Source organism: Taeniopygia guttata, chromosome 1 (genome assembly GCF_048771995.1).
Source record: "Taeniopygia guttata chromosome 1, bTaeGut7.mat, whole genome shotgun sequence".
Lineage (NCBI taxonomy): Eukaryota > Metazoa > Chordata > Aves > Passeriformes > Estrildidae > Taeniopygia > Taeniopygia guttata.
In genome coordinates, this window is record NC_133024.1 from 27,712,193 (window position 1) to 27,728,390 (window position 16,198).

Consider the following 16,198-nt stretch of genomic DNA (forward strand, 5'->3'; position numbering starts at 1 on the left):
CCACCAAACACTCACCACTCAAAAACCACTTACAGCTCTGTGTTCACTAATGGTGTTCGCTGAGTGCATCCAATGAGTCTCTAAGGTATTTTCTGTTGCCACTTCTGGTTTTTTGCTTCCTGCCATCAGCAAACAGCATTATTTCCACAAAGGGATATCACATCCCAAATCCCATTGATATGGGATATTGAACATGATACTGATAAAAGTTACTTGAGAAATGTTCAGTGAATCCCAGAGCCGGATACAGTCCTGATGGAAGGGTGGTTGCTACAAAAGCTCTGCAATTGCGGCTATGTGGCTTGGCATGGGATTGTGTGCACTTTGTGAGCCTGTGCTGAAGTGGGAGAGAGATCAGAGGTCTTGTAATTCCACATTAAATCCACGGAAAATGCTGCCTGTGGACAGGTTTGGGTTTTTACCTAGTTATGCAACTCTCAGGAGCTGATGCTCTTTTGACTGTTATTTCTACAACCAGATTTGTTTGAGGCTCCATGAAGAAAAGCATTCTGCTTATTCCTGGTTCCATTTCCCATACCTGCAGTTCCCAAGAGTCTGGGACATCAGCCTCTAACATTTTAGGTTTCCTTGATCCCAAGTTTCTGGGTTGAGCAGAGTATTAGCAGTGATATCCTAGATATATTCTGTCACTGCTATTTTGTAGTGCTAAACAGATCAGGGTGGGACTCCACACTTTCATAATAGATTCCGTATTATTTGGGCACCAGTATACTACCTTAGGAGTAAAGGAAAGCTAAAGATCTGGCTGCTACATAGAAATAATTTTATAAATACGAAATCTCTAGAAACATAAATGGTAACTCTCAGACAAACTTGACAATGTTGAGTATATCAGACGTAGCAGGATTGAATGTTACAATTGCCTGATTTACTGTACTGTTTTCAATATTTAGTTTATCCTGGAGAATTGAGAATGTTACTCTAGAATAAGTGTCAGATTTTTCATGACCAGACAGGTTCTTAGACCTACATTTCCTCCTGCAGTCTCTTCCTCCCTGTCCCAAGTGTATGGCTTTCTTCATTTGAACTGGCCAAGTCTTGTTATGTATGATCTTCAGCAGCTTCTTCAGTATGGCTGATTTGTGTGATGTGGTTTTGGCCTCCTCTCAGTTTTTGCAATGCCAGGTGAAACTGTAATGTATCATTTTTAACATACATTTGCTGTAGTGTGATAGTATATTACCATCTTGACTTCTGCCAGAAAAAGACAATCTATAGCAGATAACATGCCCTTAAACTAATAGCAGGGCATGGAAATACTGTCCTGGTGACCCTGACGGTCTTGATGATTTTTTAAATCTTTTTATTGGTTAAAGCTCTTGAATTCATGTTTTGTATTTAGTTCAAAACCAAGTCTGGGGGTAGTGTTCCAGAGCAGAATCATTGATCTGAATTTTTCTCTACACTCATCTGAAATCTCCAGATTTTTCCAAGGCTGACATTCCATCTCTCATTCATGCTATTTGTCCAGATAAAAAAAAATCTTCTCAACTTAGGCAGTGTGTTGTGTAAGAATTGCCTTTTTCTGCATAGGCAGAAAGTTCTTTGTAGGAAATTTTGAGTTAACGTTTGCCTTGTTTAAAGATGGAATAATCTTAATTCCACAAAATTCAAGCATGGCTCCTCCATTTGAGCACCCCAATGTTACCCTGTTGTTTTGAGAGTTTTAAAGTTATTCTAAAAGTTTTCTATGCTTTCTGATGTTTACATATTTCTACTGAATTTTCTCACACTGTTCATATAAACAATGATTGTTTTGCATTCTTCTTTGTGGGTAGAGAGAATTGATGAACTGTTGGTTTGACCAGTGTGGTTGGAGAGGTGGCAATTCATCCTCCAATCCACTGTCACTTTTGATATTCTATATATAGTGGAGTCAGAAAATAAAATCTCTCTTTTAGTTATTTTCTTCCCTCTTTTACATCCAGCGTCCATGTATGAGTTATTTTGTGTCATAGTGTGACACCCCAACACTCTGGTTTTGATTGCATCTTTAAAGCACTTGTCCCTCATTTTGACCAAAGAGGCGCAGGAAGGTTAAGCTTGCTCTGGTGACAAATGTGAACAATTTACCTTTTCCTCATACTGTCATGGTACCTAACCACTAGAAGTCTGGTCTGGTCTTAGAAATATGAAGACATATATTTGTGTCCATTGTCCTCTGAAGTGTCATTCTTTAGCTTCCTTGGGGCATTCAGGCCTCCCAGAAGCAGAACAAACCTGCTGTGTGTGAGGCCAGGGTCTTCTTGGGTCTGGGACAGCCCTTTTTCCAGGGTTATAAGCAGGAATCTGGCCCAGCTCTCTGCTATGAAAGGGTCCTGAAAGCTCAGGAGACTTAGTTGAGCTTGTCCTTTTTGGTGTTCAGGATGATAATGTGAAATTTAGCAGGTTCTACCTTTGAACTGAATGTGAGGGAAAAGCTTTTGGAAAAGGAAAATTTCTTTTGAGGTTTCATGGCCTTGTGAATATAAACATGCTGAACTTTGCTTTGTGTTTAGCTTATAAGTTACCATAAGTTAACAATATCATGCTGTTCCAAAAAAAGACAAATGCTGTGCTGAGATGTACAAACAGGGCTGTAGCCTGCAAGACACACAAAGTAATTCTACTTTGCTCAGTGCTTGTAAGGGCCAAACAAGGACTCTGTATCCATTTCTGGGCACTGGTCTGCAGCAAATGTGAAGACATGCTGGAGAGAGGCCAGAGGAATGAAACAAGAATAATCTGAGCTCAGGAAAGCATCTTTATGCAAAAAAAAAAAAAAAAAAAAAAAAAAAAAAAAAAAAAGTTAATTTGCTTGATCTAAGAAAAAGTGTAAAAGGGGAGGTGAATCAAATCCAAAATAAAGTGATTATGAGCAAGGAGGCACTGGCCTTCATGTGGTAGATGGGAGAAGAAGACAGACTTAAGTTGTAACAAAAAGCACTCATGTTAAATGTGAGAAAACAATTTCTTTGGTAAGAGCAGAGAAGCATTGAAGGAGGTTGCCCTGAGTGTCTGATTGGTTTTCTTCCTAACAAGGTTTTAGAGAAAATATGCCAGGAGCTGCACAACCATTGCTGAGCCCTTCTTGGGCTAAGGGGCAGCTTCATGGTCCCTTGAGATCCTTCCCATGCCAGCTCTCAGATGTACCTGAGCAGCTGCTGTCGAGACTTTTGGTTAGTTACTGTTTGATTAATAATTTTTTCATCAGTAATGCATGCCATGAGCATGCCATTCAGCTTCCTTTCACCCAAAAAACCAAAGATTTATTGAACATTTGTGGCTTTTCTGCCTGATTTAGTCTGACAACTAAAACTTTCGTTCAACTGGCAAAATGGTACTGATTGCTTCAAGCTTTCCAAGTACCCACAGTTGTACCTGGCTACCATCCGTCCCCTACCTCAGCTCCTGTTCCTGCCATGGCATTAGTTGCCTGGTAGCTCATCCTGTCCCTGGAACCAGTTCAAATTCCTCCATGGAAGCTTAGAAGCTCTCTTCCAAGACAACTCGGAATCAAAATGTCTGATAGTTAATGACACAGAGTGAAAAAACTATTGAGGATTATTTTTAAAAGGGGAGGGGGATTAAAAATCAGGCCATGTCCAAAAAAAAAAACCAAAAAGAGCAAATTACTCTTTAGTTTTTATATTTTCTTGCAAAAATAATCTTATGGAATTTTATTGTAATATATGAATATATGTACCAGGGAATAGTATTCTGCATTGAGGAGCTCATAATCAAATACTAAATAATGTTCTCCATGTAAAAACATTTGCAAAGGAAAAAGATATCAATGGATTCCATCTTAATTCAGTTGCTTGTTAATTTAATCTTTTTTTTTATTATTTATTAGCTGAGACTGCAGGACCACAGTAATTTGTTCTATTAGTAGTACAATTTCCACTTGTAGTATGCTAAGTTTTATGTCTGGAAGCATACATCAGCAGATAATTCAATCATTACCTGTATAATGCCCTCTATAATAAGGAAGAGGCTCATAATCTTAATCTAATAAAAGGGAACTGAAGGAAAATTTGCCACAATAGAAGTTGATACTAGAGAATATTACCTGTGGCACTGGCAACAAGATCACAACCATTCATCGGAAAATTGGTGCCTTCAAATACTTTCATCTTCAGTTGTGCAGGGCATTTGAAAGCAGCTGTGAGTCCTCTGTCTCTTGTTAAATGAGTTTCGTTTTCCAGCTGTAGCTGAAATTTAGGTATGGAGAGTTGTAAATTTGGACACTGAGGTTTATGAGGAGCTGAGCATACACTTAGTTTTGCTTTTCTGTGCTGGTGCATCTTTGGACATTTATACTTCTGTTTTTTGCCTCAGGGGTGTGCTTTATATATACACAGCCCAACTTGTTCTCAGACATCACCTCTGATGTTACTTCAGTTCTGTGTCCTGTCCCTGAGAACTGCTAGCTCCTAATTACTCAGAGGGATACCAAATAATGCCCTATACCATGAATGAATGATTTTGTTTTCATTGTCTATTCCATTGTCATGCTCTTGAATGACAACTGGGATTTAACTGCTGTAAATACTATTTTAAAATTTGCTGTATTTTACCAGTTTGAATGCCTTGACTTTGTCTACTGTGAGAAAAGAGAAATAAGAATGTGCATTTACTTTTTTCTACATTCCATACTTCAGCCATGTACTGTTTTGTGGTGAAGAGTTCCTAAATATTCAGTAGCATCAGCCCAAACCCCTACACAGCAGCCCAGCAAACAAAATTATATTGTCTGTCTGCTGCTGATGGAAACAGTTTCCTTTTTCATAAGCCAATAACCCCAAAGGCAAAAGAAAGCCTTATTAAAGTAAAAGCAGCAAAACTGAGTAGTAAATCAGCAGGCTGTGGTCTTCCCACAGCAGATGGGGAAGTCGCTGACCTCATTCCACCTTGGCTTACTCCCATGCAAGGTTCCTTGCCCAGACTCCAGTGATGCCATCCCTGCACCTATCTGAGCATGCAGTTCCCCAGGTCCCTGCCACCCCAGAGGCAGCTGGGGGAGGGAATGAGCTGGACTAAAGAACATTAGTCAGACCATCCCATGCCTTTGCAGTGTCTCTTCAGAAATTACTTGTTCTGTTTCAAATGTCTCACCCCTAAGTGCTAGCCCTGCCTGTCCTGGTCCTCACCTCAGGACGTTGTATCAGCACTTCACTAGTGTTTGTATCTTTCCTGAAGCCACAGGTGATGGGAGGAAGATGACATTTCTCTAACTGAAATATGGAGAAGTGTTTTATTCTTTATCGTGTTTGGCACTGAAGAAGCCAAAACCACCATCCATCTGCCAAAGATCAAAACCCAAACACTTCATGACACTCACTCATTGCATTGCTCTGTCCCTTCCTAACCCTGGTTCTGGTTAAAATTCTATAACGCAGCTGTCAAAGGGCCACTTGCCAATACCTAGACATATCTTGTTATCTAGCCAAAGATTTGATAACCCTTGCCAATAAAAATGCACTTGTTCAAACCAGGGCCAAAGAATAGTTTAGAGTGGACTGGCCACAGAGAATTGCAGTGTCTGCCCAGCTAAGTGCAGTAACCACAGAGGCACGACAACAACAGGAGCTTTGTCTCTCCTCTCTCATTGACTGCTGCATCCGAACCTTCATTGTAATGAAAATGTATTAAATAGTTCCACATGCTTGGTGGTCATACAGCATGCATGATCATCCAGACTGGCTACCAGAAGAAGCCTCACAATCACAATTTTTCCCTGCAGTAGCTCTTTATTTGACCTAGGTGAAGATCAAATCCATACAGCTGCATTTAGTGATAATAAGTCAGCCTCATAAAAAGGTTCTCAGCACTTAAAAACTCTTGATGACTTGCTTCAGAAATTAATTGTCCTCAGGATTAGCAATGTATGCCTAGTTTCTACTATAAATTGGACTAACTTCAGATTCTTACTAGTAGCTTTTAGACCTGTTTCAAATAGGCTGAAGAGCTGTTCATTGTGAATTTTCTGTGCTATCTCCTCTCCTGTAGCCATAGCCATTTTCATATGCCATAATTAAGTTAGTTCTTCATTTGGGAGCCCTGTAGACATGCTGCAGGGAAAATGTATTGAGCATGGAGACACTGCAGTATTTTTCATCCCCAGGAAACAGGCTTCAAAGTCTGCTATAGCTAAGCTTACAAAGGCACGATTGCCGAACTTTTCAAGCCTTCGTGACTCATTATGGAGAAGTTTCAAATCTTGGTTTCAAATGCTTCCCTGGAGTTCATTCTCCCTTTCAATGCAAAAGAACTCTTTCTGGTGACCTTGTTTTATTTTTATCAAGGATAAATTCTAAGGCAGAGGGTTAAGAATGATCAATGGATAGGAGATGATGGACCAACACCAAAAGATTATTATGGTTATTTGCTTAAGAGAAAGACTTGATTCTTACTGCATTTGATACTTCCTTATTCCCCACTTGCCCACCCAGGTCTCACAGTCTGCTCTGTTCATGGACACTGATCAGATCACAGGTTTTACAGCATCTGCTATGACCAGAGTCACACAGAACCATAGGAAGATTAAGCCACCCACCTTAGGTATGTGGCAGAGAATCAGGCACCTGACATCATTTGAGGAGGTGTGGCTGTGTCACCAGGGTGCCTGGATGACTTTGCCAAGGTTGTGATATGTCCCAGGTGGGTTGTTGAGTGGGGGCAGCTTCAGGGGCAAATTGAGGACTTGGCTTGACATGTCAATGAGGAGTCCTGGTGTATAGCTGGAGTCACTTTTCAAATCTTTCTCTTACAGTTCTCAGAAATGGGCTCACCATAATACTTCAGTTATGAAGGAAGAAGGGAAGCTGAATTGTTTTTTTGCAATGGAGAAGACAGAGGGAGAAACACCAGCACTGTGGTTTCCACCTTGTTGCTTATCTCCCTGCCAACATGTGCCCCAAATCCTCTTTGTGCTGTATTAAGGAAAGGAAAAGCTTTGACATCTGCTTTCTTACATCATCTTTTCCAATTTTGCATCCGATAACCCCCTGGTGAAAAGAGGAACGATGACTTCATATAGCTGCTGCTTGATTCTTTTGCTGTTTACCTGGAGCACTGTTGCCTATGGGCCAAACCAACGGGCACAGAAGAAGGGAGACATTATTCTTGGAGGACTGTTCCCCATTCATTTTGGAGTGGCTGCTAAAGATCAGGATCTAAAATCAAGGCCAGAATCAGTGGAGTGTATAAGGTAAGCTGGTAAAAGGGAAAATAAAAAGTTTTGGTGGGGAAGTCTTCACATTTCTTGACTTTAAATTGTGTAAATATGGTCTGTAATGTGATGCTTGCGATTGGAAGGTATGATGTAAATAATGGAAAAAACAAGTCTGTATGTTACACAGTAACATAAATACTATTTGGACACTAAAAGAGGGCAAACTTTGTACTATCTGAAGCTGCCAAAACATTAATATACTCATCTATCTGGCCATTCACAGGGAACATTTGAATGTTATTAGAAAATTAGCTTCCCTAGCAGGACAGAAAATTACCAATAGTGCCCTTTAGTTCATTTGATTAAAGTAATGCATGGCCAAATAGCTAGAAATCAATTTTTTGTCCAGTTCTGCCTGTCATCTTCTAAGACTTTACAAACTGTTAAGTTGCCTAAACAAGTGAAAATGTTAAAGTGAGATATGTCAGGGCTTTTGAAAAACGCCAGTGAATGACACATAAATGTCTCTTTTGGACTTTGTAAAAGTCCCAAACTTGAGACCAGGATTTCCTTACCCAGGGTTCTTCTCTTTTGTTTAAACAACACATCTATGTTTTGTCTTAAGTGTTTGGGAGTTAACCTTGGAGGGAGAAATGCACATGAAAACAGTTTCTCTTATTATTGAAGTGTAGGAATTTTTATGATGAAATGTGAGGAATTTTTAACATTACAAGGCTGCACATAACACACAGAAGAAGTGGAAAGTGTGACAGAAACTGATTGCAACTGGAACATCATATAAACAAAATATAAGAAATTCATGTGGATTTTTGTCATGACAATGCATGAGAAAACACTTCATTGTTATGGGACTTCTATTACCGTGTGTGAGGAACTGTGTATCTGGAATTATTTGGACCTCTTATCCTAGGCTGGGGATCAAGTACAGTTTTGTTGCAGGTGGCAATGAGGGATGGCAAAGAGTGTTCCTGTTACAGATTTCAGGTGTGGTTTCCCACTGAGACACTGAGCAAGATACATCTATCTAGGTAATGAGATCATCCCCAGAATCTGTCATAGGGAGCACACACAAGTGTCAATAAGCAGGGATTATTTTGGCTTCTTCTGTGTGTGCACAGGAAAGTGGTGAACTGAAAGTATGTGCAATGTCTATTTCATGGAACAAGAATCTCTGCCAGCTTTTCAGCATTTTTTTTTCTCTATCATGCATAATTTTAAAAGTGGAATGCTGGAAAGCAATAGATGTTTTCAGCTCTAGTTTCTTCTTCTCCTGCTCCAGCTGGCAGGCAGGACAATGCAGATATTTGCAAACTAAAGAGCTTTCATTTCTATCGACTCTGGGTCAGCGTCAGTGGCTGTCTTGACATGGTCACATTATTGGAAGAGATGTCTGGAAAATGTTCTGCCACAAGTACTACAAGTGTGTGGTTGCCAAAAGGCATGTTAATGAGGTAGCACTGCCAAAAATGGGCAAATCCTGAAAAGCCAGACTAGCTGTTCTAAGTATACAATGGGAGATCTTTCTGGGTGGTGTTCAATCTGCTAAAAGGTATCCTCCAGCTAAAATTTGCCTGGATAAAATCCCTCTTCTTTTTATCCTTGTAAGCAGGTGATGAAGGTAGAAGATATAGGTGCAAAAGAGAAACAATATGTCTGCAGAGGCAGGCATTTGTGGCACATATCCTTGAGGGAGTTGGATAAATTGAGAGTTGATAGTATAGTGCAGTTGGAGAAAGAATGAAGGTCAGAGATCTAGCTGCAGAGGTAGTAGAAACTACAAAAGGAACAAGGGGATGATTGGACCAGAAGTAACTGGAAGTTGCTTCATTGTACACATCTTTACCAGAAACTGTCCATTTGCAGGAAATGTTTAATTCCTGCAAATGGACAGAGGTTGGATTGAGAAGACTTTGAGATTGGTCATCAGGTTTTAATGATGGAGGTAATAAATACATGGGAATGTTTGTGTGTATTCCTTGTTTTTGGTACACATCAAATTGAGAGCAGATATTTTTTCTGAAAGGATTTTCTATTTTAAGCAGTATTGAAGTCAGAAAATTCCTCCTGCTTGAGTTGTACAGAAATCTCTCAACACAGCCATGGTAGTAATTTTTTGTTTTGGACCCTGTGATGAGGCATTAGATTAGGCATCTTTGGCAGGGTTGTGCATGCTGACTCTAGGAGTTCAATACATTCTTCAAGTTTTTTGTTAAAATCCTACATTATCACATGTGAGTTTCCTAGGTTCCAGGCAACTGACTGGTCTGGGATTATCAAACTTATATTTTTAGGGGCAGACAAAAAAATAGGTTCCAGTTTCTTCACAAAGAAGGTCTCCAAAATTTTGTAATGTCAAAAACTTCTGTAGGGTGGGAAATCCACAGATTAGCAAATTAGATAGAAATCCATAGGGAAGCACAAATGTGACTGTACACAGTCAAACCAAAGTTGCTAAATCTGTCCCATACCTTTACCTGCCCTTGTTGCCCTTCTCTAAGCCTTCTCCACCACTGGTGTATCTTTTCAAAGCTGAGGTTAATAAGTTTAATATCCACCCCCTTTTCAGATGGCTGCATACAGTTTTTAATCTCTTTATTATGTAGAAAAATATATCTCATGTCACATAAGAAAATTAGACCCAGGTCACTCTGGGATAATGAGCATCCTCTCTCTCTCCTCATGCTCTCTTGCAGCAGCACATCATCAGACTGTATGAAAAGCTCCACGACAAGACCTAAGGGTCCCACTGAAACCCTGTGGGTGGTCTGTTTTAGAGTTCAGAATCAAACAACATAAGATAATGTGGTTTTCTCTATTTTGAGGACTGTTCAATCTGATCAGTGCTGTTTGGACATTTACTTGTGTTCAGTGCTATACCTATGCTCCCAAACTGGACTTCCCAATGGATAGGACAGCTGGGGCTTCTCAAAAAGGACAGGACAGTTTTCTCTCTTATGTTCTTCATGCTCTTGTGGCTCAGCACCTTTCTCTCCAGCTCAGCAAACCTACTGGCCTGAACCTACTGTGCATATCTGGCATATGATTATTTAGAAACAATATACATAACTCAGCAGTGAAAGGAAAAGGGAACGGTAACAATCAGTTCCGCATTCTTTTTGTGCTGTTGCTACTGATATTGCATCCTTGTGCTCTAAACGCTGAATTGTAGAGCCCAAAGTGAAAACATACCCATGATTTTGCCACACTAAATGTCAGATAGGAATACACAAAGTGAGAGCTGTTTTGTTTCCTGTTTGTTGTTTCAGCAATCAAGGATCCTGCATTTGATATAAATACACTTCCTGTCTTTGTATGCCTCAGGTGCTGCTGCAGCAATTTTCCTTATCACGTTTGCTGATGCATATCTGATGTGTGCGGGGGAGGCAGAGAGTGAGCACAGCACAAGCAAGCCCCGACCCCCTGTTCCATCCCTGTCAGCACCCCCATAGGCCTATTCATAACCTGATTTCTCTGCCCCTTCTTGATTTCAGGGAGATTAGCAGTTTTCTTTTATTCTGATCATCAGTCTAGCCAAGGTCCCACACTGTGGCACAAAGCTTTCAAGCTGTGAAACTGTGGCAAGACATTGTCCCCACATCATAGTGCAAGACTTCACAGAGCATGGCTCCAGGAGTCTTTAGCAGACTGAGTTTCTCTGTCCATCTGAGAGAACAGAATTTTAATTCTAGCCCTTGCAGATGTATTTGCTAATCTCATTGCAGACCTGAATGTACAACAAGGTATTAGGAATTTCTCTTCCCTAAGATGTAATTAGATAATTTTCTCTCTCTTCCATTCACCTTCTGAATTGTAATTTTTTAATTTTTTATTTTCGTTGTTCTGCATAATTCCTCTCACCCATAGTCCTTGATTGTAAGAGTGGTAAGCAAATCATTATACCTATGACTGCAGGAATCCAACAAACGAATGAAAGTCTCCCCCTTGCATAGCTTAGAAGTAAAAGTGGTAGTAGACATGATAGCATGCAATTAATGTACTGGAAATCTAGAGAGGACAGAGAAATTAGTATGTGCATGCAACCACTAGAGAAAGAGGAGTGCTGGCATGATTGAAAGGTATATGCAGGCTCTGCCACCATTTCTGAGTATAAGTACCTGTCAGATATAGGGGAGGGGGGTAAGTGAAAGCTTTATTCAGAGCTTTCACATCACTTTCTCTCCTTTTATTTTCTTTTTTTTTTTTTTTTTCTTCATATTCCGTTGCTTAGTACCTTGCAAGTGTGATAAATGAAGGTCATGAATACACATGAGGCTGTGAATTATTTCTTCATGGAGACTAGCAAGGATCAGGACCAATTTCCCTGCTGGATCCAGACAGTAAGAGCTGTTAAAACCAAACCATACAAACAAACAGGGGATGGAGCTATGGGGAACTTAAATCATGCAGGCAGCTTTGCCCCTTAATTTGCATAGGGGGCAAATTGCTTGTTTTAAAACGTTGACTGGGACATTTAAGCCATCCTGAGCACAGTTTGATAGGCATGTTTAGTTTCTAGCAAACTGGTCTGCTGCACAGCTGTCCTCTGCAGAGGACAGTTACAGCAAGGTATTGTTTCCAATTTCTCTCTCCCAGTTTGTGCTTCTCCTTGGGAATAGAAAGATCAGTGGGCTGAATACTCTGAGAGGTGGAAGAACAAGTATCAGAAGGAAAACCTTTAAGGAAGGCGTGTAAATAAAAATTCCCCTCTACACCTGTGGGCTCTGAATTATTTACATTAAACTCTCATTTAGAGCTTAATGGCCACTTTTCATAGCACCACATCTCACAAAATGCAAAGACTAAGTGAACATACCTGTAAAGTAATACAGCAGAAAATGAGCTTTGGAGGCTGCTTCTTTTCCATCAAGAAAATACCAGTGGCTATTTAAATATTCTGGAAATCTAATGAAAGCTTGTTTCTGATAGTAAATACTGTACAGCTTCTTCATGTAAATTACCAGTCAAATTTCTGCATGGTTGACAGAGCATTCTAGTGACTGATCATATTAATCACAGCAGCAGCACAGCACAGGAGTTCAGCTGCATCAGTGGGACCTACTGCCAGGTTCAAAGGCTGCTCTTAGCAACCCCTCACGTACACACCAAGCAAAGAGGAACTTATCTGCAGCCCCTTGCTGGGATCTTACAGTACAATGGGAGAGAAATTGTCCACAAAATATCCATTCATCGAAATTGGAAGGATCTTGCTTTATTTGGAGCAGTTTGGCAGCACTGCCTTTGTCTGACCATATCTGTGTTACGGAACCGATGCAGTGCTGTCTCAGGTGACAAAATGACAGCTTGTCTGAAGATCTATCAAGTGCTAGAGAAGACAGAGTGAGGAGTGCTGTCTTCATCCCATCTGATCCTTCCTCCTGAGCTGCTCGTGCTGCTGTCAGCAGAGGTGCAAGTGAAAAGAAACTCAAGTCTCTTGCCTAGGTTAGTTTAAGATAAATTATTGAAAGTATTTCAAAGATATTTTGGATTCTAGCTCCCAGAAAACAGCCTCTACTCTCCTTTCCCTCCAAAATAAAATCATTCCAAATGCAAGTACCTGAACTAGAGGCCTTATAAATATACACTAATCAGGAGCATATGTCAGAAAGGAAGAAAAAAGCAACTCTGTATCATTGGTCTTAATCTGCATTTACTGAATTAAATGCCAAACATTTCTTTGAAGTGAAGAGGATCCAGATCACTGCTTTCGAAGATACCATCTGAAGATACCACCTTGTAGCATTTAAAAAAAATAAAGCCAAATTCTTTCAAGCAGGCAAAATAATTTTCTGTCATACTTCACTTGTATCATTTAAAGTGAGCAGGCTTAAATTTGCTTTTACATATACTCAAATGTGTGAAGCTTTTCCCAGTAGCACAGTGGCATCTTTGAACTTCCTAGGTTCTCAGTAGCCTCCCCTTTAAATATAGATGTGATCCGACTTTTCTCTTTTACATGAGGAGCCTGAATATGGCTCTTTGCTTCAAATCCTATTCATATTAAAAATATCTGTAAACATGTGCAGCTTTTTAAAAAGAAGTGTCACAACACCCTTCCTTGTTTCTATTTATCCCAATGTGCATTACTGAGCACGTGGAGCAACATGGTGTGCCCAACACATCTTTTCCTGTACACAGCACTCACTGACTCGATCCCTCTGAGCCTTGCCCTTTTATTTCACAGCTCTCTTGTTACATCTCATTCCTTAATGGTTTGGAACTAGAGCAAAATATATTCTAAATGACCAAATTACTTCTGTCAGTAACCCACGGTCCCATGCATCTAAAGACTAATCTTAAAAGAGCTAACTGTCCCTTTGGTAACAAGTTATTAATTAGCTATAACTAAGGACTCAAACTTTTTGACTTGAAGAGATCTGTACTGTGCTGTCTGGGCTTTGGGGTATAACCTCAGAGCTGAACCTCATTTGGAACTTGGCCAAAGATGTCTGGAGAGGTGAAGTCAAGTTGAATAAATGAAGTTTTTAAGACTTAAAGATAAACCTTAGATGTGATATCATTAGAAATTCTGATCCAGATGAATCAGATAAAACTCCTGGAATGGAAGTAATGTGGCTTTGTTCATTCAGCTTTGAAAAAGTCAGACATAGCTAGCATCAACTCTGGAAGCAATTAATTTAATCCAGCCATTAAAAATGTTTAGGTCATATATCTCAGAGATTGAAAGGTTGTGATTTCATGAAGCTTATCTTTAGAAATCTTCACCTTAGTAATGGAAACATTTCTCTAAGCATTTCAAAATGTAAATCATGTGAAACCTACAATTTACTATTTCGTATAGCATCTGTTCTTGGGCAGGCTATTTCCCCAGGCTTTTCCAGTTTTGGAGCCTGTCACTTTTCCCAGTGTATCTCAAGCATAACAGCATTGACACTTTCCTGTTTTCACCTGCAACTCAGCACAAAGCTGCAAACTAGCTGGTGTCCTGAGACACAGTGCATTCCAAGGAAGGGCAGGTTTCAGCTGATGAAAGATTCTGCCATTCCAGCTGCATCGCCCTAAAACACGGCAGCCTCACAGGCACACAACTGGTTGCCAGGACAACTTTTTAGGGGAAACACAGTAAAACTTTAGAATGATATGTATCAAAGATACTTTCTTGCTGATGCTTTCTACGAAGAAGTTTCTCTCCTTTGTGGATAAGCAATCATCATGCTTCAGCTTCTTCCACTGCCAAGCTATTGATGCCATAAACAGTGACTGCCAGCTCCTACAGGACAGTGGCCACCAATTTCAGCTGTGCCTTAGCTCCTTATCTGCTGCCTTAGCTGCTTATCTAGGCACAGGTGCAAGATAATCAGAAAACTCAGCTTCTCCATCTTAGAGAAAAGCAGAGGCTTCAAAAAACAGTTTCAGTCACAGACCAGCTCCGAGGGCATCTTCTGAGTTCGTGTCTAGATCAAATTGTGTGAGAGAACCATAACAATGAGAAAAGTTACTCCTTCAGTGAAGGCACTGAAGTATCCAATTAACAAGTTATCAGTTTGCACTAGGACTTATATTTATAGCATGTCTCTGATCTCTGGTATGAACAGTCTGACTGTGCTCTCTCTCACAAATGGAAGCCGAAAATATGAGGCCGAATTTCCCTGAGCAGAGCTCCTGGGCACCTCTGCATCCAGCAGCATGCCAGTGCTGTGGCTCAGCCTGCTCTGCCTGCCCAAAGCCAGGAGGAGCTGACACACTCTGGGAGTATCCCTGAGCCCAAGTCCCAGGCAGCTTCGATGCAGGCTTAGCAGACACTGCCATCTGCATTCAGAAACATGTCAGAGGAGGCTGGAAGCAAACCTGGTAGGTGTAGCTTTCAGTCAGAAGATCACAACATCCATTTCCTCAGGGATCATGAGATCAGGTTTAGGGTCCTGAGCACAAGGTATAGGCCAGAGTCATCACTCCAGACACGCTGTCTTTCAGCTTTCCCAGATTTTAGGGGACTTAGAAAAGTTTACCTCTGGAGTGAGAACCCAAACTGAAAAGTTGAAAGCCAGAACTAAACCTTGTAGCAAAAACATGCCTCTTCTGTAGCAGATACAAAAGCAAAATTTTCCAAATTTTTAGTAGGGTGCAAGAAATAGCATAAGTTGCTTTTGCCTTTTGTACCTGGAATTTTTCACTCTGCCTCATTCCTAGTCTCCTCTGCTCTGTTTCCCTCCTTCTCACTCTATTTTGTTTTTATTTTTGCTCCCCCAGGTATAATTTCCGAGGCTTCCGCTGGCTCCAGGCTATGATCTTTGCCATAGAAGAAATAAACAGTAGCCCAACTCTCCTTCCCAACATGACCCTGGGATATAGGATATTTGACACTTGCAATACAGTCTCGAAAGCCCTGGAGGCCACACTGAGTTTTGTGGCCCAAAACAAGATAGACTCCTTGAACCTGGATGAATTCTGTAACTGCTCAGAACATATCCCTTCCACCATTGCAGTCGTGGGAGCAACTGGCTCTGGCATCTCCACTGCTGTGGCCAATCTGCTGGGACTCTTTTACATACCTCAGGTATGCTTCCACCTCCCTTATTTAGGTTACAGAAGTGGCCTGCTCCTCTCCTCTGCAGAGATTAAGCAACGATTGCTTAATCTTTGCCATTTCAAATAGAATTTATAGGAAAGAAACAATAAAATGGGGGGCAGGAGGGGGAGTGGGTGTCATTGTGATAGAATATGTCTTGCTAGCACTCTGCAGTCCCCAGATACAAAGGTTACTGGGCAGCCCTAACAACATTTGGCCAACAGCAGCCTAGCCTGGGAGGACTGGAGTCCCCTAGAGTGGTTTAGTCTGTGAATACAGCAGTAATTGTAAGCATTCTGACTCTGCTGGAGCCAGTGCCAGCATCTATGGCCCCATCCTTTGGTTTAAGAGGCTTGTTGATCTGCCAAGACCTTAAGTAAAGTACAAGGCTGGCTTAATGCTGGTGCTCTTGATTTTACTTTTCTACACTGAAGTCAGCTTTGGAAAAAGTGCTTGGCCTTATCCATTTAAGT

The 16,198-nt window shown here is 40.7% G+C and overlaps 1 protein-coding gene across 1 annotated transcript in view; it reads left to right on the top strand.

Annotated features, from left to right (window-relative positions):
- Window positions 1-16,198, top strand: part of CASR (calcium sensing receptor) — a 74,478-nt gene that overhangs the window by 25,635 nt on the left and 32,645 nt on the right. Inside the window, exons 2-3 of the mRNA XM_030266770.4 lie at window positions 6,776-7,213; window positions 15,407-15,713. Coding sequence (XP_030122630.4) covers window positions 7,029-7,213; window positions 15,407-15,713 — 492 coding nt within the window. The 5' untranslated portion in view covers window positions 6,776-7,028. The remainder of the gene's footprint in view (window positions 1-6,775; window positions 7,214-15,406; window positions 15,714-16,198) is intronic.